The following is a 13,500-nucleotide window of genomic DNA, read 5'->3' on the forward strand; positions in this document are numbered from 1 at the left end:
CAGTCGGTGGAATCGGTCTCACGTAAGCGTACGTGTAAGGTTGGTCCGGGCCGCTTCATCCCACAATACCATTGAGCAAGAAAAGACTAGTGGAGGCAAGTAAGATGACAAAATCCACGCCCACAACAAAATTGTGTTCTACTCGTGCAAAGAGAACTACGCATAGACCTAGCTCATGATGCCACTGTTGGGGGACGTTGCAGAAAATTAAAAATTTTCCTACGGTTTCACCAAGATCCATCTATGAGTTCATCTAAGCAACGAGTCAAGGGAGAGAGTTTGCATCTACATACCACTTGTAGATCGCGTGCGGAAGCTTGCAAGGTGATGATGTAGTCGTACTCGACGTGATTCGAATCACCGATGACCAAGTGCTGAACGGACAGCACCTCCGCGTTCAACACACGTACGGGACGGGAGACGTCTCCTCCTTCTTGATCCAGCAAGGGGGGAGGAGAGGTTGAGGAAGACAGCTCCATCGGCAGCACGACGGCGTGGTGATGGTGGAGAGGCAGTACTCCGACAGGGCTTCGCCAAGCACACAACGGAGGAGGAGAGGTGTTGGGGAGGGGAGGGCTGCGCCTTGGAGGGTGGTGAGGCTGCCCTCCCCTCACCCCTCTATTTATAGGGGGAAGGGAGAAGGGGGCCGGCCCCCTAGAACCCATCTAGGGGGTGCGGCGTCCTAGGGGAGAGGGGAGAGGGTGGCTTGCCCCCCAAGCCAAGGGGGGCGCCCCCTCTAGGGTCCCCCCTCAACCCTAGGCGCATGGGCCCAAGGGAGGGGGTGCGGCCAGCCCACCAGGGGCTGGCTCCCTGCCCCACGCAGCCCATATGGCCCCCCGGGAGGGGTGGCCCCTCCCGGTGGACCCCCGGAACCCTTCCGGTGGCCCCGGTACAATACCGGTATGACCCCGAAACTTCCCGGTGTCCGTTTGACAACTTCCCATATATAAATCTTTACCTCCGGACCCTTCCGGATCACCTCGTGACGTCCAGGATCCCATCCGGGACTCCGAACAACATTCGGTAGTCACATACTAGTCTTCCTAATAACCCTAGCGTCACCGAACCTTAAGTGTGTAGACCCTACGGGTTCGGGAGACATGCAGACATGACCGAGACGCTCTCAGTCAATAACCATCAGCGGGATCTGGATACCCATGATGGCTCCCACATGCTCCTCGATGTTATCATCGGATGAACCACGATGTCGAGGATTCGATCAAACCATGTATGCAATTCCCTTTGTCAATCGGTACGTTACTTGCCCAAGACTCGATCGTCGGTATCCCAATACCTTGTTCAGTCTCGTTACCGGCAAGTCACTTTACTCGTACCGTAATGCATGATCCCGTGTCCAACACCTTGGTCACATTGAGCTCAATATGATGATGCATTACCGAGTGGGCCCAGAGATACCTCTCCGTCATACGGAGTGACAAATCCCAGTCTTGATCCGTGTCAACCCAACAACTACTTTCGGAGATACCTGTAATGCACCTTTATAGTCACCCAGTTACGTTGTGACGTTTGATACACCCAAGGCACTCCTACGGTATCTGAGAGTTACACGATCTCATGGTCTAAGGAAGAGATACTTGACATTGGCAAAGCTCTAGCAAAACGAACTACACGATCTTTTATGCTATGCTTAGGATTGGGTCTTGTCCATCACATCATTCTCCTAATGATGTGATCCCGTTATCAACGACATCCAATGTCCATAGTCAGGAAACAATGACTATCTGTTGATCACAACAAGCTGGTCAACTAGAGGCTCACCAGGGACATATTGTGGTCTAAGTATTCACACGTGTATTACGATTTCCGGATAATACAGTTATAGCATGAATAAAAGACAATTATCATGAACAATGAAATATAATAATACTTTTATTATTGCCTCTAGGGCATATTTCCAACATTTGCATACTAAGTTGAGCAGAGAAAGCTGGCTGGAAGGGCAACAAGGATCATTAAATGGATTGAGAACATAACAGTTGGACTTCTTTTATGGAAGATCTATGTGCCAAGCAAAATCAGGGTGTTCTTGTGGCATTTGGCGCAACACTCCATACCAGCGGGCAAGCTCCTTTACCATTGTTCCATGGCAATGAGTGTTTGGGCTCTTTCTCCTGCAAATTTGGTTGAACACATATGTGCCCTAACCAGGATCCAGATGCAAAAGGTTGGATCTTCACGTTGCACGATTCCATACCACATGACGAGTTCATCAGAATGGGGGTCATGGTTTGGGTTGTTTGGCATGCTAGGAGAAAGACGATACACGAGGATATATTCCGGAGCCCGTTATCGACCGACTGTTTCATAAATTCTTTTCTGTCTGAGATACAAATTTTGTAGAAACCTTCTTCAAGGAGCACTAGATCAACACACCATGGCCAAACCATTGACTGCCTCCACTAATAGCTTATGCGAAATTAATGTTGATGCGGCGCTAACGAGGAACGAATCGATTGGAGCTGTTGGAGCAGTATGCAGAGACCACCTTGGAGGTTTTCTGGGCGCATCTAGTATAGTTTTTATGGGGATGGGGATCCAACAACTTTGGAAGCTCTAGCAATGAGGAGAGCTTTGGCACTGGCTGGCGACCTATATGTTCATCAGATCCATTTTGCTTTTGATTGCAAGGTGATCATACATGATATCAAGCAAGGAAGTGCAGCAAGTTATGGTGCAATTATCCAAGAAATCAATGATCGTTCTAGAGTTTTTGCTATGTGTAATTTCATACATTAATTTATGAGCTCGAATGTCTAGTCTCACAATTTAGCGAGACATGCTTTATTTTTGAGGGCTGGCCGACATGTTTGCTTACATGAAGTAGGATCCCTAACTTTCGTCCATGTAAAATTGTGATGATTTAATAAAGCTTTGTGAGATTGTCTAAAAAATAAAGTAAAGCTTTCGGTTAGTCGGTGACTGCCTGGCTGGATCCCTGAAGATGTTTTCTCACAAAAATAAAATAAAATTCGGCAGGTATGATTGACTCACGTTTTGATCATCTAGCAACATAGTGCTCTCAGCAGGTTCTCTTTTTTGCAAGTGGGCGTATTCGACTCAACTAAATTACGAAAGACACGTGTTTTCGCTGCCGAAGTCTTTGTTGGTTCCATAATAACTTTGGGGATGTCGGATTGGTATTTCAACTTGTCTAACCAGCTTGCGTTCTTGAGCAATGGCTTGTTTGGTTAAACCGCTAATTACTACTTCTTTTGTCCCGTAATATAAGAGCGTTATTAATTATGGAACGGAGGGAGTATCATACTTTGACACATTTCGTTAGCCTTCAAACTCACCGAACTTGTCTTCTACTAAGTTCTAACCCAACAACACACAGTCGTCACGTTATCCTTATCGTCCCATGCATCTTTGCGCATCCATCTCGGACTCTCACGCGGCCGTGTTTCCTCAGCATGCATGCGATCGGGACCGATCAAGGCTTCACGCGACGTACGACCTCGTACCCCCGACGACTCGTCAGCCCGTTCTCCCCGTCGGCCGCCACGCGCCGCCGCCGTCACGTTGCTTCTCCCCGTACATCCCGGGCTTATTCGGATTGCTGGTTCTTCCACGTATGCCCACCTGGCATCCCGGTGCACCACGGCGCCCGCTCACGGCTAACCTCGGCGGTCGGGTGCGGTGCGTGATGGCGTGAAGACACCCGTCAGGCGCACGCGCTCGCGGTTTAAATCTTACAATTACGCACGCGCCATTTTGAAACTTTCGCCGGCACCGCCGTCTTTTGGTCGCCGGCGCGGGCAGCTGGCTGGAGTTGCGTGCCTGGATTCTGAAAGCAATGGCGATGGCGTGCGACCATGTGGGGTCGGACGGTCTACTCCTCGGGCTCCATGTCACGCAAATTCGGTACATGCATAACGTCTTGCATGATGGGGAAAGCGGTGACGTGGACAAATCGTACCCCGCAGGGGCAAAGCAACGCCCGACAAAGGAGGGGATGGAACGTAGTAGTTCGTCCACGTCGGCTCTTAGTTCATGGCCCCATAAACTGTCTTTTTATTAATGCAGTATAGACGCAGACGTTGGTACGTACACATATGCACTCATCTCTATAAACGCATGGACGTACACTCTATCTTTATGACCACCTTCAAAAAACCGAGCCGACACATCATTTTAAGATTGACGAAGTCGACGAAAACGTCTCCTCCTATTGAATGCACATCGCCAGGAGGCTTGCAATAAATCAAGAAAAATGTAAGCATTAGTGTCAAGTCTAGAGAACCTTGGTGAGCCGGGGATATCACTATCCTTCTAAACATCCAATTACAGGTTAGTTTGCCCCCATAAACTGTCTGTTATGGAGTTTTTTTGGCCATGTTTGTCAATAATATTTGTATATTGTATCATACAATTTTTTTTTCTTTTCCCAAGGATTCATTTGTACCAGAGTGTTTCATAGAAAGCTTAGCATCCAATCAAAACCTCGACGAACAAAATTTCCGTAAATTCAAATGGGCATGGCATTGCAGTCGTGTGCTTTCACTATTCCTGCGTTTTTAGGTTCATGCTTATCGAAGATGCCCTCATATTTTGTCTTAAAGAAACAAGCCCTCATTGCTTTGTTGTCCATTTATTTAAAGTAGATGCATTACATCTTCACCAGGGTGCATTAAACAGATAAAATCTCCAAATATGTTGGATAACTTATATTGTAGCCTATTGATAAACATATTCTGTGATTTTTGCACAACGCCCAAATATTGACACTGAATTTCACAAGGTCTTGTTTCTTCATTTTTTTACCAACATGACTGCTTTAAATAACTTTCCTAAATTGTGTTTACAAATTCCACTAAGTTTCAAAAGAATGGCTCATATGTTTCTTTTTTCCGAGGATATGTATCCGGTTCTAAAGCTCGGCTATACTCCCTCTGTATCAAGATATAAAACGTTTTTAAATACTATAACAGTGTCAAAAAAGTCTTATACTTTGATACAGAGTGAGTATACTATTTAATTTTGTACACAGTCAGTTTGACATGGCTTCACGTGATGTTGTTTGCTAAACCAAAGCAAATTCAATTGAACCACAAAAACTGGAAAACAAAGCAACCAATGAGCAGGCTCAACACCGCACGGAACCAAACGAGGTGGTGCAAGTTGGGTGACCCCAAGCAATACTCCACCTCCCCATCCCTCCTCCTAGATATCAAACCACACCGCAACGGGTTCCGCAACCAACTTCCCTGTCAATACTCCGTTCCCCGTTATTTGTTATCCCCACACGCACGCACGGCGACGAAGCAGTCAGAACGCATCAGCAGCGGCAGAGGAAGATTGGATTGGATAGCGCGGGCGAGGGCGAGCCCTCACCTTCACCGCCGATAGGCCCGATGAGGAACCCGCCCGGCCGGCACCTCCTGCGCGTCGCCACCCGCGCCGTGCGCTCCTCGTCCGGGCTCGGCGGCTCCGGCGCCGGGGCCTCCACGTCCGCCACGTCCCCCGGCGCCGCCTCGTCCGGGGGCCGCCCGCGTAGCCGAGGCGGCGGCGGCGGCGGCGGCATGCTCCTGCGGGCCACGTCCCCGCCCCCGCCCTCCGCCGTCGCGGCCGCCGCGTGCTGGGAGTCCCGCACGCTGCGCCGCGACGGGGAGGACGACTGGGAGGAGGTCGTCGTCGCCGCCGCGGGCGACGGCGCGGCCCCGGGCGCCGGCGATGCGGAGGTGGACAGCGACTACAGGGTCGTGTTCTGGTCCCCGCCCACCGGGGACGAAGTCCGCGCCGCCTTCTCTAGCATCCAGGAGTAAGATTCCTTTGCTCCCGCTCGTCCGCTTGCTTAGATTGGATTGGAGGATTTGTATGTGTGCGTTTCGGTGCTCCCTTCCCGTGTGCTGGCGATTGGCCTGAAAGAGTTAACCTCGCTCGTATGGTTTCAATTCAGTTGCAGACTTCGGACTTCAGTATGATCTGAGAAACTTAGCTCCTCTCGGGCACAACGACAAAAACGTCTCCCACAACGTGTTATTTTGTCTGCGTGCTGTTTATGGTACTGATTGGTTCCTTTGCCATGATTGGATGGGGCTCAGGGGCAGTACCGTGTACTTCATTGATTTACGCAGATACACGCTAGGACTTTAAGCCATCGATTGAAACCCCCTCCAAAATGAGATAATCACGAATCCATGATGTGGTTACAATGGTAATTAGTGGGTGTGGCTATGTGCTGTCTGGGATGTTATAGGGTGTTAGGATCCGCAAGTATTCAGCGGAGCAACTTTCAATCAGGGTTAGATGGTGCTTGTACCTTTTTTAAATAGGAAATGATCAAACTCTCTACTTTTGATGATTGCTTCCATTATTTTGTTGTTTTCTGGCAGCAAATGTGACATACTCATTTCAATAGCGTAAAACAAGCAATTTTTCTGATGAGGTGTTATAGACCTTTATCCAAGAACTCTTTATGCTAAAAAGGGATAATTTAGATGCAGTTTCTGCTCTTACTCTTCATTTAATCGATTTACTGTTTTGCGTTTCAGGGTGTTTGAGGGTTCTTATTATGATGTGAATTCAAATGAAACTGAGAAACAACTAGCATTGCTGTCCAACTCAGAGCATTCTTCATCAACCAATTCATCAGGATCAGACGATTGGGTCGAACCTGCTGCATATGTTCTCAACTCTACTGCTCTTCTGACCAGGGAGCATAGGAATGTTTTGGATGCCTTCCGTCTATTGCAAAGAGACCCTAATGTTCAGGTGAATTATTCCTAACCTATCTTCATGTTCTCCGAAGCTGCATGTTTGATTTTAACACTTGTGTTATTGTGCATGGTCAAATTTCTGAATAGTTCGTCTTTACCTTGCAGAAAATGGTTATGTCCTTGTCATGTGATAGGACTGTCTGGGATGCTGTAATGAATAACGAAGCAGTGCAAGAATTCAGGAGATCTTTTCAGGATGGTATGTTTTACACTAAAATGTTTATGATCAGCTTTGTTTGGCATAAACCCCAGCGTCACATATATCTGTTTCTGTTTGTTTACTAGAAGAGAGGTCTTTTCCCCCTAGAACAGTAGTCAGGCAGATGCCATCTAATTACTATTTTGATCAGATTTGTGTACTCTTGCCAAATTATTAATTATCACAGTTGTATCATTATCGTCTGGGTATACATACATGCCTTGTCTTACTGCATTCTACCACATCTTTCAGGCAAAGAAGTTAATAGAAAGGGAAACTCTTGTGGCCCTGCTGCAGTGCTTAAGTGGATCCTAGCCAACACCCAGGCAAAGATAACGGAATTCTTCGATAATATAGCGAAGATTGTCAGCATGCTCTTCCACCCTCAAAGCGATGAAGATAAGCCCGATCTGTACAGCGATGCAGTGAAGGTGTCCTTCATGCTCTCGGTGTTCGTCTTCATCGTGGTGGCGGTTGCTCGTACCAAGTGAGCACAACAACCCGTCGACTTTAAATTTCAGTGTTTTCATGCCCTCTTAGTTATGGTGCAGGGGCACATCATCTAGTGAGCGTAGTTTAGTCAAGATTGATCACGGACTTGGTTTGAAAGGCCCAGAATTTACATTGCCGGTGTGGTAACCATGGTTGGTCGTAGTTAAATGTTTAAGCTTGCATGCAGTGTGCTTATCTTATTTTATTTCCTGGTGCTTTTGGATACAGTTATGAGCCGTGGGATTTCGAAGTGTGGTGATTGCAAGATTTCTGCGAACACGTTTTGTAGGACATCACAGGCCTCGCGATTTACATCCACACGAAACTTGTACATTGATTGTTATATTACTGGGCTGTAATCATTTGACCATGAAACTGTTGTAAAATATGTAATTGAAAGTCAGTGGGGATCCTTGATCGTGTCTTGTAGAGCTTGAGCAGCGCCAGCGAGTAGTTTCAGATGATAGATAGAATGCTGACAAGAAAGTCCAGTGGCAGATTTTGATTGGAAAATCTTGCCACGAAATGTATATATTCTGCTTAAAGTTGCAATCTTTCACCATTCCTTGTTCAGGATTCGAATCGAAAACACAGTTACCACAAATGAGGTATGCAAAACCATCCAACCCACTGAATGAACCAAAAAAGAAAAGGAAAGAAACAACAAACAAACAAGTTTCAGCCGGTGATCATGGTGCCGGTGCCCTCGTCGGTGAGGATCTCGAGCAGGAGAGAGTGCGGGACGCGGCCGTCAATGATGCTGGCCGTGTGCACGCCCTGCGCCAGTGCGCGCACGCAGCACTCCACCTTGGGTATCATGCCCCCACCCACCTTCCCCTCGGCCACCATCCGCCGGACGCCGGCGATGTCAATCTCCTTCACCAGGCTCCCGGGGTCGTCCCGGTCCGCGAGTATGCCGGACACGTCAGTGATCAGCAGCAGCTTCTCGGCGCCAATGGCAGCCGCGATCTCCCCCGCCGCAGTGTCGGCGTTGATGTTGTAGGCCTGCCCGGTCTCGTCTGCGGCCACGGTGGCGATGACCGGGATGTGGCCGGAGGCGATGATCGGGCGGAGCACGGAGGGGTCGACGCGCGTGACCTCGCCGACGAACCCGAGGGCCGCGGCGTCGGGGGAGGGGCGCGCGGTGAGGAGGCGCGCGTCCTTGCCGCAGAGGCCGACGGCGGTGGCGCCGGCGAGGCTGATGAGGGAGACGAGCTGCTTGTTGACCTTGCCGACCAGCACCATCTCGACGACCTCCATGGTGAGCGCGTCGGTGACGCGGAGGCCGTTGCGGAACTGCGGCTCGACGCCGACGCGCTGCAGCCAGGAGTTGATCTCCGGGCCGCCGCCGTGCACGAGCACGGGGCGCAGGCCGACGCAGGAGAGCAGGACCAGGTCGCGGATCACCGACGCCTGCAGCTCCGGCGACTTCATGGCCGCGCCGCCGTACTTGACCACCACCGTCTTGCCCTTGAACCGCTGGATGAAGGGGAGCGCCTCCGACAGGACGTCCACGCGGCTCAGCGCCGCGGACGCGGCCTGCGCTGGCGCCGGGGAGGAGGAGGCCGAGACGCGGCGCCCGCGGCGTCCATGGGGCGCGGACGAGGCGAGCGGCCTGACGCGGGCGGCGTTTAGGGTAGGATTTGGGAGGGATGCGGAGGGGAGGGTGAGGGCGGGGTGGGGCTTGGTTAGGAGCATTGCTGCGGCCGCCGAGGAGCCTTGGTGTTGGCGCCGCCGGGGTGCTTGCCTAGACGGAAGGGGTTGGTGGCCGGCGCTGGGCGTGCGGGGTGCGGCGCAGCGGAAGAGACGGTACTTGTAGATGGACGAGGCGGGCGGAGTGGAGTTGGTGGTGACTGCGGAGGGGGCGCGCTTCTGCGAAGTGCGAACCGGCTGCCGTTGACGCGAGCACGTGGTTGTTTCTTTGGTCAAGGACTTGCAGAAAGGCGTTCATTTTTTTTTCATGTTTTCAGCAGCCCTTTGACTAGAAATCTCAAAAAAGACCGAGCAAATTGATACAGATCTCTTACTCGGAGCGTTTCCAACCGGACTGGATAAATGGGGGCCAACTACTATAGAATCTGAGCTTGCTGTGAAAAAATAGAAAAAGAAATCTGGACCATCGGATGCAGCATGATTGGTACAGATGGAGGCAGAGGGTTCTCAATGCACATTTTAAGAAAACCCCCTACTATTAGGTACATATACAGGATGACTTTTGCAATAACCACCCTCAGATATCAATAATTATGCCTGTCATAAATAAGACATTGTACAAAACTGTACAGGTATCCGTCTCTTAGGTTTTAAAAAAATTGCACATATGTACGGCATGAAACTTCTTGTAGATTTGATTTAATTAGTAGCTTCTGCTACATCAGTAAATATGCAAGAAATCCAGACATATTGGTGAGTAGAAAGTACATGACAAATTTAACCACCCACTTCAAGCATACCTAAGCATACATTTCAAACCTGACGATCCCATATAAGACACAAACAGAAGAGATACATACATATCAAATGCTACATAGCATGAGAGGATTACTTTTGTTACAACACGGGCAAGACTAAGTAGACTAAAATAATCACAACCCAACAAGCACGGCCATTAAAAGCTGCATTACTATCTTGGTGGTACATCACATAAAAGCTACAGCCTTTGCATCTTGTGCTTCATGCTCACCGAATGCTTCTTGCTCATTGAGCTTCTTGTGCTGCTAATCCCAGTTTGTATCTGCTAATGAACTGCATTGCTATCTTCATGGTACACAACACAAACACAGCATGACAAATCAGAGGGAGGAAATGAACTAATCTCAGTGTATCTGCTAAGAAAATAAACAATGCGCCTAAAGCCTTCATGGCAACATTATCGATTAGAGAATAAACTTACATCGTCCGATAGTATGGCATGAATGAAATCAGAAATTAGGGTACCTTCCACATTAGAAACAAGGGCACGAGCCATATTACTTTCCCTAGGAGAAAGAACAAACGAAATAGAAGTAAAGCTACAAGATATATGCGCCTTTTCTTTTTAATTGCACTTCAGTACAGAGAAAATCTATCTTGGCATCCAGCACTGTCATTATTTAAATTGGTTAAAAACTGATGGTATGACTTGCATTTATCACCTAAAGAAATTGCAATTACAGATGCTTACTAGCAAGTCCTGAAATGGTGCGCATTGCAGTATTCCAGCATTGAAATTTCTTTATTGTCTTACTAAAGTCTTGATTTTAATTTCTACAGAGGAACTGGAACACTTTCTAGCTAGAATTGTTCAACGTATATGGAAGGTTGTTCTTCTGGTACGTCCAGCAAGTTATACAACAAGCTTTGCATCAATGATTACTGCCAGCAAATTTCACCCATCAGTGCCTGGTGTTCATGAACTCCAGAAGAATGGACAATATGTAGGGTTCCACCAAGGTTTCTATGAAAAGGGTCTACTGCTGGAGATTGGTTTTGCACTTTTGATACATAAAAAATCAGGGCCTATGCTACATCTGCCGATTTCTATAGTACTTTTTCTAATGGAAGCATTGCTGTGATTGTACATGATGTTCCATACATCTAACTTTTTCTCGCGAAGTACAACAAAGGTTACAGTGGTGTCGCTGTCGCCTATTTACAGGAGCGCATACTTTGCATTTGTGAGTTTAAGTACACTGACTATTCTCTTGAAAAGTTTGCTACCGAAGCATGCAAATGTTAAGCTTATGTGTTCCTCTTGATTCTAGCCATATCACCACAAGATTGCATTTATAAAAAATCAAATTTAGAGACGGAAGGGTGTGCCTAGAACTGGAAAATTTTAATACAATCCATCTATTATATGAACTGGTAAAATCTATCTTCATCTTCACAATAAAAATGAGCTTACTGTCCCATCAAGTTTTCAACCAATGGCTGCATATTGCGACAACAAACTTAGCAACCGCAGGTAGTAATTATATTTTTTATTGAGTTGTCCTAAAATCGAGGATTTATCTACCCATCTGCAACCTTCCAACTTGGTTATCTAAGTAATTACCGGTGAAACAGAACTTTCAAAATAGACTACCAAACCACTAAGAACAGTAGCAATACATCATCAAATTGAAGTTATAAAATGGCATCTTCCCATATGAGCAGTGACATGGAAAAGTACAGGAAAACAGAACTGGAGATGGCATCACCTGCTTGCAGCCGACGAGGTGAAGGAGGAAGCGACGAACCCACCGCTCCTGGAACCTCGGATGGGGAGGCAGTGACCAGTGACGAGCACAAAGTAGGGCCGAGCTTAGTAGCCGGCGAGCTCAGATCTGCTCTGCATAACCGGGTGGGCGGCGACACAACGGCCAGGAGTCATCCGATCTGCTCCTCTCCGATCTGATCAGCTCTGAGGTGCTTCCCCACTGGAACACGCCTCCATTGGTCGTACTCACCCAGCTCTTGGTTGAGGGATCTGGGCCGCCGCCGCCGCAGGAGGAGGAGGAATTTTAGATCGTGCGTGTGTCGGTGCATCGGGGAATCGGGTTTGGGTCTGAATGATTAGGACGACGGGAGCAAATTAACTCTCAGGCAGGGACCTATTTGCAAACTTGTAGTCAGAGATTGCTCCACCCGAATCTGAGCCATCAATATGCCATCCAATGGTCCAAACTCATTTTTTCTATTCTTTCACAGTAGGCTCAGATTCTATAGTAGTTGCCCCCGGATAAATGTGACCGTATATATGTCTATGTCCCCTATGTCCGCCCCTGCAATTAGAATCCTCATTTTCGAAACCTCGGATTCAATCAAAAACATGAATATATGGTTCGAACATAAAAATTTACTAGAACTATTGAGCACGCTATGCTCCACAGTTGGTGTTGTTGGGATTTCATTTAAAAAAATGGTTTTGGTGTGTCTGTGGAAGTTCGTGATTTTTTTTTATTAACAATGTGGTATTTTGATTGTCTCTTTCCGGGTATAAAGGCATTGTTCAACGGTAACCCGTAAAAAACCTCTCGCATCCGTCTGCAGACAGGGGGGACCAGTCAGCGGACATGGATGCGGGAGGCAGCCATCCAACGCTAGCCACATACATTTTAAACTATTTTTCAATAAACCAAATGAAATTCATGCAAACACGGGCGAATTTCGAACAGATATGACGGATTTCATACAAACACGATGGATTTAACGACATTTTGAACATTTAGAACGAAAAGAAGACTCGCCCCTAAACCTATCCTAGGGAGGCGGCGCTCAGCGTCCAAGCCCATGTCGTCCTCCTTTTGCCGTCTCCATGAGTATCGGCAATAAGACCGATGAAGTGAAGGTGCGGTCTAGCCCACATGAGACACCAGGCCCCGCCTCCTTCCGTGGCCTACTCATCCTCGGAGGAGTCCGCGCCTTGTCCGTCGCTGGTGGACGTGAGGTCCACGAGGGAAATGGTGGCGCCTTGGCTGTCGTCGTCCTACCGGGCCGGCTGATGGTTCCTCGACGGCGAGTAGGAGGTGCTACTGGCTATGTTCTCCTCCACGATCGCCTGCAACGACGCCTCAGCGGTTACCGCTTCCTACCGAGCTGCGGCTTGAGCGTGGCATCGTAGATAGCACACTGCTCCGCGACGAAATTTGGGTTCGCCGCGGCCATGGCCGCCACGGCCTCCTCGCTAGCAAGCTCACCTTAGATTTGGCCCTCCGCCACCTGGTGCTGCTCCAGGAGGAACAAGTTGTATCGTTGTTCCTGCCGCGCTTGCTGGAACACCGACAAAGGTGCCGGCGCAAGCTGCACCTCCGCCGTGGCGGCATTGAATTGCGCCTCGCCTGCTCCATGGAGTCCCGCAGTGTCCGGCTGAAGGTATAGTCCGGCTATCCGAACACCCCCTAATCCAGGACTCCCTCAGTAGCCCTGAACCAGGCTTCAATGACGACGAGTCCGGCGCGCAGATTGTCTTCGGCATTGCAAGGCGGGTTCCTCCTCCAAGTACTTCGTAGAAGATTTTGAACACAAAGGTAGTGTCCGGCTCTGCAAAATAAGCTTCCACATATTGCCATAGAGAGAATAATATTTACACCAATCTAATCTGCTGAC

At 48.6% G+C, this 13,500-nt stretch overlaps 2 protein-coding genes and 1 long non-coding RNA gene across 4 annotated transcripts; 1 reads left to right on the plus strand and 2 right to left on the minus strand.

The window, feature by feature from the left end:
• The first annotated feature begins 5,217 nt into the window (after nucleotides 1–5,217).
• LOC123127946 (uncharacterized) lies at nucleotides 5,218–11,166 on the plus strand. Of its 2 annotated transcripts, none has more exons than XM_044547823.1 (5): nucleotides 5,218–5,782; nucleotides 6,516–6,735; nucleotides 6,846–6,939; nucleotides 7,192–7,426; nucleotides 10,684–11,166. In XM_044547823.1, the coding sequence occupies exons 1-5, from the start codon at nucleotides 5,376–5,378 to the stop codon at nucleotides 10,706–10,708; spliced, it is 981 nt and encodes a 326-aa protein (XP_044403758.1). In that variant the 5' UTR covers nucleotides 5,218–5,375; the 3' UTR covers nucleotides 10,709–11,166. The 2 variants fall into 2 exon arrangements, with proteins under 2 accessions (XP_044403758.1, XP_044403757.1); XM_044547822.1 differs by lacking the exon at nucleotides 10,684–11,166 and adding an exon at nucleotides 7,660–7,843 and having other exon boundaries at nucleotides 5,219–5,782.
• LOC123127945 (acetylglutamate kinase) lies at nucleotides 7,966–9,205 on the minus strand. Its single transcript, XM_044547821.1, has one exon. It carries the CDS (start codon nucleotides 9,127–9,129, stop codon nucleotides 8,110–8,112), a length of 1,020 nt encoding a protein of 339 aa, XP_044403756.1. The 5' UTR covers nucleotides 9,130–9,205; the 3' UTR covers nucleotides 7,966–8,109.
• On the minus strand, nucleotides 9,874–11,969 carry LOC123127948 (uncharacterized). Its single transcript, XR_006462872.1, has 2 exons — nucleotides 11,613–11,969; nucleotides 9,874–10,188 (listed from the first exon to the last, which is right to left on the minus strand). It is a non-coding gene; the product is annotated as an uncharacterized lncRNA (long non-coding RNA).
• Between the last annotated feature and the right edge of the window lie 1,531 nt (nucleotides 11,970–13,500).

The sequence above is a fragment of the Triticum aestivum genome, chromosome 6A (genome assembly GCF_018294505.1).
Source record: "Triticum aestivum cultivar Chinese Spring chromosome 6A, IWGSC CS RefSeq v2.1, whole genome shotgun sequence".
NCBI classification, from domain to species: Eukaryota; Viridiplantae; Streptophyta; class Magnoliopsida; order Poales; family Poaceae; genus Triticum; species Triticum aestivum.